At 33.4% G+C, this 20,774-nt stretch overlaps 1 protein-coding gene across 1 annotated transcript in view; it reads right to left on the reverse strand.

Annotated features, from left to right (window-relative positions):
* LOC114470769 (putative methyltransferase NSUN7) overlaps nucleotides 1–20,774 on the reverse strand; it is a 42,800-nt gene that overhangs the window by 15,145 nt on the left and 6,881 nt on the right. Inside the window, exons 3-5 of the mRNA XM_028459101.1 lie at nucleotides 15,531–15,589; nucleotides 10,051–10,181; nucleotides 101–253 (exon numbers count right to left, since the gene is read on the reverse strand). Coding sequence (XP_028314902.1) covers nucleotides 101–253; nucleotides 10,051–10,181; nucleotides 15,531–15,589 — 343 coding nt within the window. The remainder of the gene's footprint in view (nucleotides 1–100; nucleotides 254–10,050; nucleotides 10,182–15,530; nucleotides 15,590–20,774) is intronic.

Raw genomic sequence — 20,774 nt, forward strand, 5'->3', positions numbered from 1 at the left:
GAATCGTTACATCCCTACCTGCTAATATCAGGAACTTACTAAATGTAAGGGCACAGTTTGTAGCATTAATGGGTGTATTATCAGAAGCTGCTCAGCTGACCTGCTCTTTAGCCTGTTCACCCAAGCATAAAGTGGAAGGCTGCGTGATCTCTGCTGCTTCTTCCTCACACACTCAGGCAGGATACACTCCATGGACAGAAGATCATGTTTGATCCTACTGCGGGCCAAAGAGGCAGCAAGCTTGGTCTTAAACCTACAACATATACAGAGAATAAAGTTATGATTAAATGTTCTTTTACCTTCTTTATTAGGCCCAAGCACCACGAGATGGCGAAGGGCCTCTTGCTGTCGTAGTGGCCACACTACGAGGGAAGGGGCGGAGCCTATGCGAACGCATCATGCTCGTCAGTGACATACCCCTGCGGTTTTCGAAAATGTACAGTTCATTGTACTCAAAAAGGGGGAAACATTGTTATTCTTTCTTTCTTTCTTTCTTTCTTTCTTTCTTTCTTTCTTTCTTTCTTTCTTTCTCGGTGTCGGAATCAACTCACCTACTTTTCACCCACTGAACCATTATGTAGAGTCTCAAAAATTCAAACAATATTCAATCGCACACTTCTCTAATTTATGGCTATTTTTCCGATTTAAAAAATGCAAAAAATCTGACGCGCCAGCGCCCCCAAGTATGCCAAAAACACATTACGAGATAGGAATTGTCAAAAAAATTAATTCATTGCAGAATCATGAAAATTGACACAGAAGTAGACCATGACAAGACAAGTAAACAATATTGTTAAGACCACGCCAAAAAATACACAGGAAGTCCAGAATCTTGAATTGAAAATTGAAAATTAAAAAATTGCTATTTTCGCGCACGTTGTATTTTAACGTATTTCTCATAGGGTGTTTCACTGGCGTGTTCAAAGTTGCTGGAGATCATCTGGAAAAGTGGGACACCAAAAGCTAGCCATGGATTTTTGATAACTTTTACGGTGTTTGCAGGGCAGAGCTGTGAATCTTGGCCCAATTTTTTTTCTTTTCTTTTTAATAATGCTCCCATTTGCACATACAAAGTCAGATTTACGTCAAATGTGACTTAGTTGTTAAACTCCCGGCCCTAAACCAGCTCAAAAAATCACATTTTTTTTTTCATTTTTATGCCTAAAAATTCAAATTTTTTCATTTTCATACTTTACTATAGCCTTACCCCAAAAAAAATAATTCAGATTGAAATCATTTTTTATGCCTTACTATAGCCATACCTCAGGAAAAAAATCAGATTTTTTTTTCATTTTTATGTCTTACTATAGCATTACCTCAGGAAAAAAAAAAAACAGATTTAATTCATTTTAATGCCTTACTAAAGCCTTACCTCAAAAAAAGTGGTTCTGATTTTTTTCGTTTTTATGGTTGACGATAGCCTTACCTCAGAAAATAATTACAATTTTTTTTAATTTCCATGCTTTACTAAAGCCTTACCCCAAGAGAATAATCAGTTTTTTTTTTTCATTTTTATGCCTTACTTTAGCCTTACCTCAGAAAAAAATCCAAGTTTTTCATTTCCATGCTTTACTATAGCCTTACCTCAGGATTTTTTTTTTCATTTTTATGCCTTACTTTAGCCTTACCTCAGCAAAAATAATTGATTGAATTAATTTTTATGCTTTACTATAGCCATACCTCAGGAAAACAAAATCAGATTTAATTCATTTTAATGCCTTTCTATAGCCTTACCTAAAAAAAATGGTTCTGATTTTTTTCATTTTTATGGTTTACTATCGCCTTGCCTCAGAAAAAAATTCCATTTTTTTTTCATTTCCATGCTTTACGAAAGCCTTACCTCAGGAAAAAAAATCACACTTTTTTTTTATTTTTATGCCTTACTATAGCCTTACCTCAGAAAAAAAATCACATTTTTTTTTTATTTTTATGCCTTACTATAGTAAGGCATAAAAATCACATTTTTTTTTTCATTTTTATGCCTAAAAATTCAATTTTTTTCCATTTTCATGCTTTACTATAGCCTTACCTCAAAAAAATAATTCAGATTGAATTCATTTTTATGCCTTACTATATAGCCTTACCTCAGAAAAAATGATTCTGATTTTTTTCATTTTAATTGTTTAGCCTTACCTCAGGAAAAAAAAATAGATTTTTTTTCTCATTTTTTTTTTTTTTTTTTTGTATTATTATGCCTTGTTTTAGCCTTACCTCAGAAAAAAAATCAGATTTTTTGTGGTTCATTTTTATGTCTTACTATAGCATTACCTCAGGAAAAAAAATCAGATTTAATTCATTTTAATGCTGTACTATAGCCTTACCTCAGAAAAAATTCCAATTTTTTTAATTTCCATGCTTTACTAAAGCCTTACCCCAAGAAAAAATTAAAAAAAATTTCATTTCCTTACCTCAGGAAAAAAATCTGTTTTTTTTTCATTTTCTTGCCTTACTAGCCTTACATCAGAAAAAAATCAAATTTTTTTTTCATTTTTGTGCCTAAAAATTCAATTTCTTTTCATTTTCATGCTTTACTATAGCCTTACATCAGAAAAAATAATTCAGATTGAATTCATTTTTATGCTTTACTACAGCCTTACCTCAGCAAAAATAATTCAGATTTAATTCTTTTTTATGCCTTACTATATAGCCTTACCTCGGAAAAAATGGTTCTGATTTTTTTCATTTTAATTGTTTAGCCTTACCTCAGGAAAAAAAAATAGATTTTTTTTCTCATTTTTTTTTTTTTTTTTTTTTTTTGTATTATTATGCCTTGTTGTAGCCTTACCTCAGAAAAAAAATCAGATTTTTTTTGGTTCATTTTTATGTCTTACTATAGCATTACCTCAGGAAAAAAAAATCAGATTTAATTCATTTTAATGCTGTACTATAGCCTTACCTCAGAAAAAATTCCAATTTTTTTAATTTCCATGCTTTACTAAAGCCTTACCCCAAGAAAAAATTTAAAAAAAATTCATTTCCTTACCTCAGGAAAAAAATCTGTTTTTTTTCATTTTCTTGCTTTACTAGCCTTACATCAGAAAAAATAATTCAGATTTAATTCTTTTTTATGCCTTACTATATAGCCTTACCTCAGGAAAAAAAAAAGATTTTTTTTCTCATTTTTTTTTTTTTTTTTTTTTGTATTATTATGCCTTGTTTTAGCCTTACCTCAGGAAAAAAAAATTGTGTTTTTTTTTCTTTTCATTTTTATGCCTTACTTTAGCCTAACCTCCAAAAAAAAATCCAAGTTTTTTCATTTCTTTATATTTTTTTTTACGTTACTTTAGCCTTACCTTAAAAAAAATTAATAAAAAAAATAAATAAATAAATTATGCCTTACTATACAGCTTTACCTCAGGAGAAAAAAAGCCCATTTTTTTCCATTTTCTTTTGCCTTACTATAGCCTTACGTCAGAAAAAAAATCAGATTTTTTTTCAATTTTTATGTCTTACTATTGCCTTACCTCAGGAAAAAATAATTCAGATTTAATTCATTTTTTTGCCTTTCTATAGTCTTACCTCAGAAAAAAAATCAGATTTTTTTTATTTTTATGCCATACTATGGCCTTACCTCGATAAAAAAATTTCCGATTTATTTCATTTTTATACCTTACCTCAGAAAAAAGGTTCTATTTTATTTAATTTTTTTTGCTTTACTCTAGGTTCCCTCAGAAAACAGTCAGATTTTTTTTTTTCATTTTTATGCCTTACTTTAGCCTAACCTCCAAAAAAAATCCTAGTTTTTTTATTTCTTTATATTTTTCTACGTTACTTCAGCCTTACCTTAAAAAAAAACAAAATAAATAAATAAATAAATTATTAAAATGAATTACCTCAGGAGAAATAAAAGGTACCTCAGGAAAAAAAATTATTATTTTTTCGTTTTTTTTTCATTTTTATGTCTTACTATAGCCTTACCTCAGGAAAAAAAATTCAAATTGAATTAATTTTTATGCTTTACTATAGCGTTACATCTGGAAAAAAAAATCAGATTGAATTCATTTTAATGCCTTACCTCAGAAAAAAAAGATAACGATTTTTTTTTCTTCAATTTTATGTCTTACTATAGCCTTACCTCAGAAAGAATAATTAAGATTCAATTAATTTTTATGCTTTACTATAGCCTTACCTCAGGAAAAAAAAAATCAGATTTAATTCATTTTAATGCCTTACTATAGCCTTACATCAAAAAAAAAAAACAAAAAAAAAAAAAAACATTTTTTTTATTTTCATGCTTTACTACAGCCTTAGCTTAGGAATTTTTTTTTTTTTTTTTTATTTTGATTTTCATGCTTTACTATAGCCTTACCTCAGAAAAAAAAACTATTTTTTTTCATTTTCATGCTTTACTATAGCCTTACCTCAGAAAAAATTATTCAGATTTAATTCATTTTTAGGCCTTTCTATAGCCTTACTTCAGGAAAAAAAAAAAATCTGATTTAATTAATATTAATGCCTTACTATAGCCTTACCTCAGGAAAAAAAGATAATTTTTTTTTTTTTTACCTTACTTTCCTTACCTCAGGAAAAAGAATCACATTTCTTTATATTTTTTTTTCGTTACTTTAGCCTTTCCTTAAAAAAAAATCTAATTAAAAAAAAAAAAAAAAAAAAAAAAATTATGCCTTACTTTTCAGCTTTACCTTAGGAGAAAAAAAATCACATTTTTTTTGCCTTACTATATATAGCCTTACCTCAGAAAAAAAAAATCAGATTTTTTTTTTTTTCATTTTTATACTTTACTATAGCGTTATCACAGAAAAATAATTCAGATTTAATTCATTTTTATGCCTTACTATAACCTTACTTTGGGAAAAAAAACAGGTTTAATTCATTTTAATGCCTTACTATAGCCTTACCTCAGGAAAAAATAGGTAATGACTTTTTTTTTTTAATTTTTATGCCTTACTTGGCTTACCTCAGAAAAAAAATCTGATTTTCAAAAAAAAAAAAATTATGCCTTACTATAGCGTTATCATTAAAAAAAATCTGATTTTTTTTCATTTTCATAGTAAACTATAGCCTTACTTTAGGAAAAACAGATTTAATTCCTTTTTATGCCTTACTATAACCTTACTTTAGGAAAAAACAGATTGAATTCATTTTTATGCCTTACTTGCCTTTCCTCAGAAAAAAAATCTGATTTTCAAAAAAAAAAAAAATATGCCTTACTATAGTGTTATCATAGAAAAAAATCTGATTTTTTTCATTTTTATGCTTTACTTTCGCCTCATCACAGAAATAAATCTGATTTTTTTTTCATTTTTATGCCTTACTATAGCCTTCCCTCTGAAAAAACAGATTTTATGGTTTACTATAGCTTTATCTCAGGAAAAACAATCTGATTTTTTTTTTCATTTTTATGTCTTACCTCAAGAAAAATATTTCAGATTTAATTCATTTTTATGCTTTACTTTAGCCTTCCCTCAGAAAAAAAAGGTTCTATTTTAGTTCATTTTTATGCCTTACTAAAGCCTTCCCTCAGAAAAAACAGATTTTTTTCAATGTTATGGTTTATTATAACTTTACCTCAGAAAAAAAAAAATCAAGATTTGTTTTTCATTTTTATGTCTTACTATTGCCTTACCTCAAGAAAAATAATTCAGATTTAATTCATTTTTATGCCTTACTATAACCTTACCTCAGAAAAAAGGTTCCAATTTATTACATTTTTTTTGCCTTACTATAGGTTCCCTCAGAAAACAATCAGATTTTTTTTTTCATTTTTATGCCTTACTATAGCCTTAGCTCAGAAAAAAATCTATTTTTTTCATTTTCATGCTTTACAATAGCCTTACCTCAGAAAAAAAAAATCAGATTTTTTTGTTGATGTTTTATCAAAATAATATCAGCCAGGAACATATAACATTTTATGCCTTACTACCTTACCTCAGAAAGAAAATTCAGATTTTTTTTTTTTTTCATTTTTAAGCCTTAATATAGCCTTACCTCAGAAAAAAATTCAGATTTATTTCATTTTTATGCCTTAAAATATCTTAGAAAAAAAATCGAATTTATTTCATTTTTATGCCTTATCCCGAAAAAAAAATATTCCATTTTTTTTTTTTTTTATGCCTTTTATCAAAATAATATCAGCTAAGAACATTTAGTGAACTTCATGTCTTAGTGGTGGAGTAATGGTTAGTGAAATGGGTTTCTAATCAGAGGGCTACTGGTTCAAATCCATGCTGGGTCATTACTGTGTGCAGTTCTGCAAGACCCTAAACCCAACTGTTCATGTTGTAAAAATAATCCTTATCCCTATCTAATACAAAACTTAAATATTTCATGCCTTATCTAAATAAAAAGCAGATTTTTTTCATTTTTATGCCTTACAATAGCCCTACCTCAGAAAAAAGAAATTCGATATTTTTTTATGCCTAACTACAGCCTTACGTCAGAAAAAAAGTCAGTTTTTTTTTCAGTTTTATTTCATACTGTATCCTTAACTCAGAAAAAAAAATTAGATTTTTATTTTTATTTTTATGCCTTACTACAGCCTTACATCAGAAAAAATTGCATTTTTTTTCATTTTCATGCCTTACTAAAGCCTTATCACAGAAAAAAAATCGGATTTTTTTTCTTCATTTTAATGTCTCACTATAGCTTTACTTCAGAAAAAAAATCTAATGTTTTTCATTTCTATGCCTTAATATAGTCTAACATTAAAAAAATCAGATGTTTTCAATTTTATGCCTTACCATAGTCTTACCTAAAAAAATCAGATATGTTTTCATTTGTGTCTTAATTTAGCCTTATCACAGAAAAAAAATCTGATTTTTTTTTTTCATTTTCATTCATTTTCATTTTCATTTTTTTTTCATTTTTATGCCTTATCACAGAAAAAAAATCAGATTTTTTTTCTTCATTTTATTGCCTCACTATAGCTTTACTTCAGAAAAAAAAAATCAAATATTTTTCATTTCTATGCCTTAATTTAGTCTAACATTAAAAAAATCAGATGTTTTCAATTTTATGCCTTAGTCTTACCTAAAAAAAATCAGATGTTTTCATTTGTGTCTTAATATAGCCTTATCACAGAAAAAAAAATCAAATATTTTTCATTTCTATGCCTTAATATGGCCTTACCTCAGAAAAAAATCAGATTTTTTTCATTTTTATGCTTTACTATAGCCTTATCTTAGAAAAAAAATCTGATTTTTTTATTTTTCTGCTTTACTACAGCCTTACCTCAGAAATAAAATTCTGATTTTTTTTTCATTTTTATGCCTTACTATAGCCTTATCTTAGAAAAAAAATCAATTTTTTTTTATTTTTATGCCTTACTACAGCCTTACCTCAGAAATAAAACTCCGATTTTTTTTAATTTTTATGCCTAGCGTTATCAGAAAAAAGAGTGATTTTTTTCATTTTTATGCCTTATCTTAGAAAAAAAATCTGATTTTTTTTTTTACAGAAAAAAAATCTCATTTTTTTCTTCATTTTAATGCCTCACTATAGCTTTACTTCAGAAAAAAACAAATATTTTTCATTTCTATTCCTTAATATAGCCTTAGATTAAAAAAAAATTAGATGTTTTGATTTTTATGCCTTACTATAGCCTTATCACAGAAAAAAATGAGATTTTTTTTCTTCATTTTAATGTCTCACTTTAGCTTTACTTCAGAAAAAAAATCAAATATTTTTCATTTTTATGCCTAGCGTTATCACAAAAAAGTGATTTTTTTTTAATTTTTATGCTTTACTATAGCCTTACCTAAAAAAAAGATTTTTTTTTCATTTTTATGCCTTACTATAGCCTTTTTTATGCCTTACTATAGCCTTATCACAAAAAATGAATCTGATTTTTTTTCATTTTTATGCCTTACTATAGCCTTATCACAGAAAAAAATTTGATTTTTTTTCTTCATTTTAATGCCTCACTCTAGCTTTACTTCAGAAAAAAAAATCTAATTTTTTTCATTTCCATGCCTTAATATAGCCTTACCTTGAAAAAAATCAGATGTTTTCATTTTTATGCCTTAATATAGCCTTACCACAGAAAAAAAAATCTGATATTTTTTTTTTATTTTTATGCCTTACTATAGCCTTACCTCAGAAAAATTCTGATTTTTTTTCATTTTTATGCTTTACTGTAGCCTTATCTTAGAAAAAAATCCAATTTTTTATTTTTATGCCTTACTACAGCCTTACCTCAGAAATAAAATTTCTGCTTTACTATAGCCTTAACTAAAAAAAGAAATTTTTTTTTTTCGTTTTTATGCCTTACTATAGCCTTACCTCAGAAAAAAATGAATCAGATTTGTTTTCATTTGTGTGTCCTAATATAGCCTTACCTCAGAAAAAAATCAAATATTTTTCATTTCTATGCCTTAATATAGCCTTACCTTAAAAAATCAGATGTTTTCATTTTTATGCCTTACTATATATAGCCTTATCTTAGAAAAAAAATCCAATTTTTTCATTTTCATGCCTTACTATAGCCATACCACAAAAAAAAAAAATCAGATTTGTTTTCATTTGTGTGTCCTAATATAGCCTTACCTCAGAAAAAAAATCTGATTTTTTTTTTTTCATTTTTATGCCTTACTATAGCCTTATCACAGAAAAAAATTTGATTTTTTTCTTCATTTTAATGCCTCACCATAGCTTTACTTCAGAAAAAAATCTGATTTTTTTCATTGTTATACTTTACTATTGTCTTATCCAGAAAAAAAAATCGTTTTTTTTTTTTTCATTTTTATGCCTTAAAATAGCCTTACCTTAGAAAAAAATCAGATATGTTTTCATTTGTATGTCTTAATAGAGCCTTATCAAAAAAGTCAGTTTTTTCATTTTTCATTTTTATGCCTTAGGATAGCCTTAACTCAGAAAAAAAAATCTGATTTTTTTCATTTTCATGCTTTACTATAGCCTTACTTCAGAAAAAAAAAAAAAAAAACAGCTTCATTTAATTTTTATGCCTTACTATAGCGTTACCTAAAAAAAAAATCGGATTTTTTCATTTGTATGCCTTACTATAACGTTATCACAGAAAATTTTTTAATGCTTTACCATAGCCTTAACTGGGAAATAAAAAAAATAGAAAAACAGATTTTATTCATTGTTATGCTTTACTATAGCTTTATCTGAGAAAAAAAAAATTCCGATTTATTTGATTTTTTGCCATACTGTAGCCTTATCACAGAAAAAAAAATCTGCTTGAAAAATTGTTATTTTATCCTTTTTTCGCTCACATATTTGAACGCATTTCTCCTGGGGTGTTTCACTGACGGGGTTCAAAATTGTTGGAGATCATCTGGAGAAGTGGGACACCAAAAGCTAGCCATGGATTTTTGATATCTTTTACGGTGTTTGCAGGGCGGAGCCATGAATCTTGGCCCAAATTATTGTTTTTTTTTTAAATGCTCCCATTTGCACATACAAAGTCAGATTTACGTCAAATGTGACTCAGTTGTTAAACTCCCTGCCATAAACCAGGTCAATGTGGAAATACAAACATTGACACGTTGGCGCCCCCTATGGAGTGAAGACAGTTTAATATGGGGAAAAAAATAAATAAAAAATGTTTAGAATTTTGGGCCTCTTGATCAAAAAAGTCAATGAGACGCATGCTTTATTTTTTGTCGTGATATTTTGTATTGAGATACTCTCCATTTTGTGTTAATCGGAAATTGGCCAAATTTTGAAAATCGTCAGCTCAAACTTTAACACACTCCTCCTGGAGCTACTACTACTACTACTACTAAAATTCCAGCATTGTTCTTGGATGTGTTAGTACAACAACAAAATCATAAATGTGTCTAAGTTTATATCTCAATAATAATGCATTGATAAAATTCACTGTTATATTATGTCTTTGTGTGAACTTGAGGCAGCGCATCGAAGGCGGCTCATTGAAGGCGGCGCAGCGAAGGCGGCGCGGCAATGCGGCGTGGCAACGCGGCGCGGCGAAGGCCTTGCGGCAAAGGCGGCGCATCAAAAGCAGCACATCAAAGGCGGTGCATCAAAGGCGGCGCAACAAAGGGGCACGGCGATGGCCGTTTATCGGGGCTTGCAGCTATATTTTTAATAGTTATCTTCCCATACTGTAGCAGGTAGTTCTCCACATCTCTGACTTCCTCTATCATCTCCTGGATTTCAGTGTGTCCTCGAGAGAGAAACTTTCTGTCCTGGAAGTCGTAGAGCATCACAGCCACAAGGCTCATCTGATCTTCTGTCTGCAACAGAGGAGTACAAGTTACTATACATGGGTAATATTAAAAGAATGAACACGACAAGACACCAGAGAGATGACTGTCTAATTATCAAAGCATTCTTTAAAAACAACAACAATCTGTAATGTGAATAAAGAACACAGTTTAAACAAACTGACAACTATTGACATTCATAAAAACATTGTAATGGCAAATCATGGTCACACTACTATCTCTCTGGGTGAGCTTTGAGCTTATTTATTCCAAACAACACATTGATGTCTGATATCACAGGTACAGGTAGCATCTCCTTGGAGAGAAATCTAGCATCCCACAGATGCAGCTGGTGGTCCTTCAACCACACAAAAAACATTGTCCTTTGAGGCAATATTGCATTCAATCAACTATGATACAGTTTTCGGAAAGTCTTCGATCAATATAGCGACCAATATTAGTTTTAACTTAAGTGAACAAAATAAAAAAATCAGTCTCCAATATTTACAATGACTTTAGTTGACTAAATCTGTGCAGAAGTTGCATCCGTCCATTTTCTGACCTGCTTGATCCTTGTTTCAGAAACACTGGGGTCTTCTGGTACCTATCTGGGGGTACACTCAGACAGGGCGCCAGTCCATCGCAGGGCAACACATAGACAACCACTCACACTCACATTCACTCCTATGGCCAATCGAGAGACTCCAATCAACCAAATAGTCATGCTTTTTTGGATTATGGGAGGAAGCCGGAGAATCCTGTGAAAACTTATGCAAGCACGGGAAGAACATGTGAACCACACACAGAAACGACCCAAGTATCAACACCAGGGCTGGAACCCAGGACATTCTTGCTGTGAAGCTTACGTGCTAACCATTAAGCCACCGTGGGCTGTACATAATTTTGTTGACTGAAATAGAGAGCTCTGGATCTTTAAATGATTCAGTTGCATTTACACAAACCTTCTAATCATATACATTATAAGCACTAAATGTAGTTGGATATTAGTAGCAACGTAGGCACACGGTGGCTGAATAATGTCTTTAAATTGCCCTTTTTCCCAAAAAGTAAACCAACAATCCCTTAAAGTCCTTAATTTCCCTCTCTTTCCCCTCCCACCTTTGACTCTCCGAGGGGGATGAAGACCAGCCCCATGAGTTGTGATTAAATCGTGCTCTTTTGCTGCAACAGCATTTTTAAGCTAACACTAATGACTCATTCAAGAGGCTCTTAAAATTAAATTTAGAGAGGTTAATTTTTTATGCTAGTTGTGGGTGACCACTTTAGTTCTCATCCACTGCCATATGGTCTCCCTGCTCTTTATTAGACCTAAACCCTTGGGTGTCCCACAGTGGACACTGGTCTACAATAAACTGAAGCTCTGTTTGGTCTGTTGCTCTGGGTCAGGCCCTGACACTGGACATGATGGCCATACATCACTTCACCAATCGGGACAAAGACTGGAAAGATGTTACATTTTATTGAGTGTCATCAAAATGTTTGCCAAGCTGTTTTATTTGTGTCAAATCTTTGTATTAAGATAAAACTACTTAAATGTTGTTTATAGTCATTTTCACTAAAACCAGTTCAAACTTAAACTACTGTACACCTAAATGTAAATAAAAGCTGGGTGTATAAAATGTACAACATTTTTGTAAAGAAGTATGAAATAGGACATTTCAAGACCAATAATAATTTTGAGGTACAATAAAGCTCATGTGAATGATGAGCCAATCAGAATTAAACGTTCAAATCCCATTGAAATAAACTGTACTACAGATTAAGTTTTTAAAATTTGTAGAAATCAGAGAACCTTAAGAACGTGACACAAAAATGTGATGATATGTTTGAAGGTGCAGTCTGCAATGTTGGAAAGCCAGAAGCATTTGAGCTAGCATTATTTGGGTCATAGTATATATATATATATATAGGCTAAAATACAGGTTAAAAGTTGCACATTAGAGTGGCCAAAACCAGACAGAAAAAGTGATAAAAATGGTTGAAAGTGTCAATGTTGGCTTAAAAGTGGCAGAAAAAGTAGGCACAATTAGTTTAAACTACTAAATAATAGGCATGAAAAATTGTGATGGCAAAAAATAAGCATGAAAAATGGTGAAAAGAGATTAAAGGTGACAATTATGGGTCAACATATGTATTATTAGGTGGGAAAAATGGTGAAAAGGGTTTATAAGTTCTGAAAATGTCTTGAAAGTGAAAAAATTGTACAGAAAAGGCATTAAAGTTTGATGGAGGAGTGGCAGGAATGGGAGTAATGTAGCAAAAATGCATTAAAAGGAGCAAAAATATGGCAAGAAAAAATTTAAAAAATAGGTTTAAATATGGTACGTTTGGTGTAGTTGCAGAAAAAAGGTAAAAATAAGCAAAAAAAATAAATAAATGGCTGAAATTGTTAAAAGAATATTCTTAGATTCTTGAAAGCATCTAACAACCTCCTCCCAGTGTCCTGTGACCCCAAGGTAAACAAGAGCCATATAAGGCATGTCAGCATATTTTGGATTGTGCACGCAGAGAAAAGGCAGGGACAGATGGAGGTGTGGAAATGAAGGCATCTGATTAGTTCTATTCATTCAGACCGATTGGCAGGGATTGGTCAGTTTTTACAGGACCCCAGCTGCTACAGAGATCTGACTCTTTTTCTTGTTTTTTCTGAATATCTATTTCTAATGTCTCTATTGGTCAAGTTTTTTCCACTCTCCCTGTATTATGTTTGTGGATTTCAGCTCTGCGTTCAACACCATCATCCCGGACATCCTTCACCAGAAACTCACCCAGCTCACAGTGCCGGCCTCCACCTGTCAGTGGATCACCAACTTCCTGACTGACAGGAAGCAGCAAGTAAGGCTGGGAGGCATCACATCCAGCACCCGGTCACTCAGCACTGGCGCCCCTCAGGGGTGTGTTCTCGCCCCACTGCTATTCTCCCTCTACACCAATGACTGCACCTCAGGGGACCCCTCTGTGAAACTCCTGAAGTTTGCAGATGACACCACCGTCATCGGTCTCATCAGGGATGGGGACGAGTCTGCCTTCAGACGGGAGGTGGAACAGCTGGCTCTCTGGTGCAGTCAGAACCATCTGGAACTGAACCCACTCAAGACTGTGGAGATGACAGTGGACTTCAGGAGAAATCCCCCCCCACTCACCCCCCTTACCATTCTGAATAGCAAAGTGGCTACCGTGGACTCCTTCAGGTTCCTGGGATCCACAATCTCACAGGACCTGAAGTGGACCTCCCACATAGACACAACCAGGAAAAAGGCACAGCAGAGGATGTACTTCCTGCGACAGCTGAGGAAGTTCAACCTGCCCCAGGAGCTGCTGATCATGTTCTACACCTCCATCATTCAGTCTGTTCTGTGCACCTCCATCACTGTCTGGTTTGGATCTACAACCAAACTAGACAGACACAGACTACAACGGATAATCAGGACTGCAGAAAAGATCATTGGTGTTGATCTGCCCTCCATCCAAGACTTATACCTGTCCAGGGTCAGGAAACGGGCAGGTAGCATCACTGCAGACCCCTCACACCCTGCACACAATCTGTTTAAACTCCTCCCCTCCGGCAGACGCTACAGATCACTGTATGCCAAAACTACCCGCCATAAAAACAGTTTCTTCCCCCAGGCTGTCACTCTGATCAACACTAAACAGTCAAAGAGTGTCAGACCTGTTTCTGTTACTGTGAAATAACCTGGAACTAAACATATCAACCCTGGAACAACCTGTCACTGCGAAATGTTCATGGACAAAATTTTTTCATTTAAATGTTCACCTATTTGCACTACTCATCAATGCACTACTGCACTATTATCTTATTATTATTATTATTATTGTATTTTTATTTTATTTCATTATTATTATTATTATTATTACTATTATTATTATCTTGTTATTTTTATTTAGTTTGCACATATTAGTCTAACTACTCTTATATTTATGTTTATACTTCTTTTTTCTTTTATTTTTCTTTATTTTATTTACTTTTCTTTATTCTGGTTGATTGTTATTATTTAATGTTACACTACCTGAGAGAGCACAGGTCACCAAAAGAAATTCCTCGTGTGTATTCATTCACCCCTGGCCAATAAAGTTGATTCTGATTCTGATTCTGATTAGACATGACTTTCCCTCCATGGTACCCACATCTACTATGACCGTGGCTGCCAGTGGTCATTCATTCACTTTTTGCTCCTCTTGCTTTCAAGGTTGAACTTTACGCATGCCAGCATTGTAAAAGATACAGAGAGTGAGTTCTAAAGACTGCCTTTTTGTGTCTAGGCTTTATTGTCTTGTTGGAGGGATGCAGAGTAACGACCTGCCACCAACACAGCTATTCGTTTCACCCGCTGCTATATTTCATACTGCAGCAGTGCAAGTGTACGCAAGTGTGTGACTGAGAAAAAACGTAACTGTTGTATTTTTGTACCTTCATATTTGGACCCTATTTGACATAGAGTGGTATTGTGTTTTTTTTGTTCTGAAGAGCTTCTATTTACATATTCGCAAAATGTTATTGGTATCTACCTTAGCTCACTAGCAGCTTTGAATTCTGCACATGTTTTATCATCAGCCAGGTTGTTACAGAAACAGAAGCGTAAGCAATCCCCCTCTTTTACAGCCTCTTTTATGTGGAGAGTTGAAAGTAGGGCAAAAGTACATGCCAATCTCCTCCAGAGGATACTGCTTCATGGAGGGAGCAGGGCATTCTCCCTCCTTGCAGGTTTATAGCTATAAAAGAAATATTTCTTTTATGACTGCTCTGCATATTAATACCATTTAGTAAGAGAGTATAAACTGTAGGATACCACAAGCAAACATGCTGCCCTTGGGTTTTTAACCCTTTTTGATTTATCACTAATTAACAGGCTATTTTGGTCAACAATAGCAATGAAAAAGACATACACAGGCAGACAGGGTATCTCACAAAGTCATTTTGAGATGCATTACTCCAGAGGGAGTGATTATCATTGATTAGGGTGGAAATGAAAAGGGTGCTTTGTTGGTTGATGAAAGAAAAGCCTATCAGTGGTATGCATCAATATCCCTGGTACTGATGATTACAAATCCAGAGAACTAAGAAGGAAATACATGGAGAAGAAACAGCAAGTCCAGACTGCAGCCCCAGTATCTAGTTAGGAGTGATTATTGAGGAAAAAAACAAGAGTATAACAACAAAACTGTAATTCTCAGGATGCCAACTGAACCTTCAATGTACCTTGCACTGAGAATCAAAGGGATTTAGGATATTCAGCAACTAACTAAAAGTAGCACGCCTGAATTTAATTATCGCTTACAGTAAATGTTTACCTCTGAAATACCCTAGGAGTAAACACAGCCCTCCTGTTGTTCACTTACCATTGGCTGAGTGAGACAGAGGCAGCAGTCAACCATGATTTCCTCCAGCAGCTCTTGGTCTATGCAGATTGAGGGGGGAACAGAGAAATTTAATTAAATAATGTATCTACAAGTCAAACACACTTCATGGAAAACACTAATTTTGAATCCATTTCACCTGCGCGACAAAGGGTGGACATCTGTGGCAATTAGCAGGACAACCCCTTAAAAGGGACAGATCTGTCCTCATCTTTTCTGACTGATTTTTAGTCATGTTGGTATTTAAGCAGTGCCTTCACTAGCATGAGGCAGTGTCTACATTCCACACAAGTTGCTCAGGTAGTGCAGCTCATCCAGGGCAGGGAGTGCATACAGGCACGTGGAGGTCACATACTGAGCCTAATTCTGACTTGTCTTGAAGAATTTCCACAGAAGTTGTATCAGCCTGTGATCTGATTTTTTTGAGTATGATTCTGAATGTAGACCTCCATGGGATAATGATTTAGATTTTCTATTAATTTGATTGTGTGCGCGCGTGCAGTTTCACATTATGTAGAGGGAAAGATAATGAAGGAAGACTTTGTATCTACTGAAAAAGTTAGGAAATAGGCCTATCTACATGCAACACTTTATTTCTCTTTAATTTATGCCATTGTTTCATTTTTAAATGACCACTTCTGAAACATTTCATATAGAATCGTCATATTTCTTTACTAGCCACCAACTACTTTTTTACTAACCGAAACATGACCTACAACTTAACAATTATGTAAGATTTCATAAAACTCCATTTTCGTTTTTTATTTTATTGTTATGTTTTATTTATTTTTAAAAAAAAAACATCGCAATCTAAACACCAAATCTGTGGCATCTTAAATTAAATTATTTCTGCAAAACTTGAGCACATTAACATATAATGTATACATTAGTTTAATCAATTCATTACAATAGTCTATTTGAAGCAGGATATAAAGCCCAGAAATGACCCATTGGGAAACAATTAAAAAGGACAAAAGCGATTAAGAGAAAGGCTCCAATAGGAAGCACTAATGACTGAATTTCTTTTTAATTAAAAAAAAAAAGAAAAAAGAAAAAAAAAAAAAGGTGATTCAATTAGAAGAGAGGTTTAATTTCCCGTGATTAAATGCTATTTTGGTGTTTAATTAGACTTAATCTGATTAATCTGATGTATTATGTCTGTGCTGTGAAAATAAAAGACTGATGATATAATTACATCTTTAAAGACAAACTCAATACAGTTGCATCTATTGTTGTCAAGAATATATGAACAAACATCTCATCTTTTCTCACTCTACTCTTATATCTGACCCTATATAAAATGTTGACTCTTTTACTGTTGGGACATCCTAGTGCTAACTATTTTCTGTCTGTACCTTAGATTTAAATTTTGCTGAGAATGTAATATTAAACCTATGGAGATGGCTAAAAAGGCAACAAAAAAAACAGTTGTGTGAGGTAAGAGCTGCTAATCCATCTTTGCGTCTTTTATATGGATTTTCCAGCCCCCCGCAGCAGTTGTCATATCATAAAAGCTGCAAATGTCTCCCAAGCCTAAAATACATAAATGCAAACCTATCATTCCTGTCTAAAAACAGCAGGAAGGAGCAAAACAATCTTTCCTGTCTTGTTGAGATTAAAAAATAGCAGCTTTTGCACTTACTCTGCAGGTTAAGGCTTACTGCTAACTGCAAAAGGAAAAGGGATAAAAAATAAAAAAAAATCAATACAGAAGATACATTGAAAAGTTAACAGCAGAAGAAAGATTCATTTGTTTCTATGGTTGTAAAAACAAATCTATATAGGCATTACTATCAGCCAAACAAAATTATCAGCCAATATTTGCCATAAAATGTAATATTGGTCAACATCGGTATTGTTTTTTCCACTGATATCAAAAAACTGATATGTGCTGTTGTTTTGCTTTAAGGTTTGTGTGACTGAATTTATTTTGTTCATAGTGCAAACTAGAGAATCATATAATAATGTTTGGGGCTCACATAACCTTTTAATAAAGGTCATTTCGTACTAAAAACTGGAAGTTTCGGTCTGACGTACTAGAATTGGCTTAATAACCCCCATTCTGTGTATGATAAAGCAATGTAAATGGACTTGATTTATGTAGCGCTTTATCACCACACTGAAGCAGTCTCAAAGCGCTTTACATATCAGCTCATTCACCCAATCACTCTCACATTCACACACCAGTGGGACAGGACTGCCATGCAAGGCGCTAGTCAACCACTGGGAGCAACTTAGGGTTCAGTGTCTTGCCCAAGGACACTTCGACAAATAGTCAGGTACTGGGATCGAACCCCGAACCTCTCGATCAGAAGACGACCCTCTACCACCTGAGCCACGGTTGCCACCATGTCCATCCATCCAACCATCCATCCATTTTCAAACCCTCTTGCTCCATTTTTTAGGGTCTCAGGGTTCTGCTGGTGTCTCCAACTCTCATTGGGCATTGGAAAGGTACACCCTGGACAGGGTGCCAGTCCATCACAGGGCCTAAAGCATTATCTGTGCTTTCAATTAGTGGACAGTGTTTATGATGTGTTTTAGTGAAAAATAGGTTTTTGTTCCCTATTTTGTACACATTTACCTAGCTCACGGCTAACCGCTAAGCTAACGCTAAGTTGTTAGTTATGTTAATTGTCTTGCATCACATATACATACTATGCAACAAATGCTATATGTGTTGTGTTTGTTTTACAATAATGAAAGGGTATTTTATTCTATATTGATTATGTTTAGGTACTGTATACCTAAACATAATCAAAAACACTTTGTTGTGGAGTTCTTACAACTGGACGACGACTGAGGCAGAGACAGCTTTTTTTTAGGACAACTTATTGATAACCAATATGGTACTTTTTCCATCCCTGATGTTGAATTAGTAATAATTTCTTATACAGATAACTTTTTTTTATGTGGAATTCATTCAGTGGGGCATCACACTATAGTAGGCTTAACCTGTTATTTTCTATGGAGATATTATGTGACCTAAAATTAGGATTAGGTAAAGGGTCGCCCATGTATAAAATGTTTCCGGCGTCACTGAGATGTACCCATGCTGGAATTGCCATGCGCAATGTCATACAGCGATTGCTGTACTGATTTTAAAAAATGTTTAAAACAACACATCAGTTGACTATCGATAAAAAATTGACCAATGATAAAAAAAAAAAGATATGATTGTCATGATCAGATTTATATGAATACAACAGCTTATTATTGTGAAGTTACATTAGGTTAACTGTTATTTATTGCAATGTATATCACAATCATGTTTTTTTTTGGAAAATAAATTATCCCTTTTCGTATTGAGATTGCTGCATGAGACACTATTACTTACTTAAGTTGTTGACTGAGATTGTCACTCACTCAGCATGGCGGAAGTAGCAAAACTTACAGTGGAACTAGCAAAAATTAATCTTCCGTTGGGCGCATGCTCATAATCGATCTCAGTATGGGGTAAACTCAGACCGTGGTATATAACGGAAATAGAAAATTTAGTGCTGGAAAACAACAACAGTATATCAGATATTGGTAAAAAGCTATTATCAAAATGTTCTAGTCTTTTGTCAATGCACAGGGTGTGCTAAAGCTTGCAAAAATTTGCAAACTACTGCTAGAATATAATCCAACTTTTGAATGTGAATTTGAGGAAACAGTCCATCAACAGCAAAATCATGGAAACCTGTTGTTAGAGAATAAACTATATCACAGCATCACACACCATGCCAATCCTTGATATGAACACGAGGCATTTCACAGTGAACAGATCAAGGTAAACACAAGCATTAAGGTATGTTCAGCTGCAAACACAAATCAATGTTTTCATTTGCTTATCTTAAGTAAGGAAAAACACGTTTACAACATGGTCAAATTTATCACCGATAAGGATTACAGTTGTTGGCATTGCAGCTCAAGGCATTAAAGATAAGACCTTGAGAGATAAACACCCACAGCACAGGCAAAACAGACATTAGAATGAGAGCCATGATGGTCAGGTGTGTAAAGGTCAAAGTCTGCCACATCCCATAAATCACACACAGCTATTTGAGTAAATCACAGGGACTCCTCAGCCATAAGTCACTTACAGTAGAAACAGCAGACATAACGCTGGTTTCACCTGCAAGATGAAGAGAAATTTGCTGAATCTATCACTCAAACACAATAACATCATCTCACGGTGGACCTTGAAACTGTCACGTTAATTAATTCATTGTTTCATAGTGCCAATTTTCTTATTTCTTCATGCTTCTTGGAACATGGATGAATTTTTCATGGGGGTGACAGTAAATATGCCTCTGCGCAATGAATTGTTTTGATTTTTATTTCATATCAAATCCTGATTACAATGGAATAGAACATTTTATTCAGGGTTAAGGTAGGGTTTACGTTACGAGAAATAACTTTCAATTGAAATATGTCAGTTTGAAATTCAGCACAAAAATATTCATTCCAAGCCTCACAGAAAAATTAGGAAATTGTGTTGGCACGTACGAACAAATAAATTAATTTGATTCCTCATGAGACTAGGCTAAATAGTCACTTGATGTTTTTTTTTTTTTTTTAAACTGCTTAGTGCTGAACTCATGATGGGGTTTAGTGTTTTGCAAAACTCCTCAAAGAGCTATACAATGGGCTTTGAATGAGGCTGGATTCAAACAAATCATTGGAGTCAAGACTAGGTATGAATGCAGTCTTCTCTCCTTTACTGTCAGGCATTAGTTTTACAATGGTTTGCATCAGTGCACCCAATTGCACATCCACCAGACAGCAGTGCAAAAAAGAAAAAAAGGTACTGCAACAATTTATACTTCTAACCCACTGTGTCCTGGTGCAATTTCATATCTACTGAAGCTTAGTAGTGGTAACGGCTCTGGCTGTAGTCAAGGACATGCTGCTGGTCCAGTGGTACAAAGAGTCCTGCTTGTTACACACAATGATTGAATACATTCTAACATGGGTGTCAGGCTGGGGGGTAAAGGGTACTAAGTACCCAGGGCCCAAGGCAGGGGGGTGTGTGTTTTATATATATGTACGAAAATTCATTTTAAACATTTTATTGGAATGAAAAGCACCCTGTGTGAAAATGAGATGGTTGTTAAGCACAGTTTTGCAATAAAAAAACAATTATGCATGCTGCATGGGCCCTAGCTACCACCCCCTGTAAAACAGTGCACGTAGTACGACATGCATGTGTGTGCTGTGGCAGGTAGTCTGAACTGTGGATGT

Source organism: Gouania willdenowi, chromosome 10 (genome assembly GCF_900634775.1).
Source record: "Gouania willdenowi chromosome 10, fGouWil2.1, whole genome shotgun sequence".
NCBI lineage: Eukaryota > Metazoa > Chordata > Actinopteri > Blenniiformes > Gobiesocidae > Gouania > Gouania willdenowi.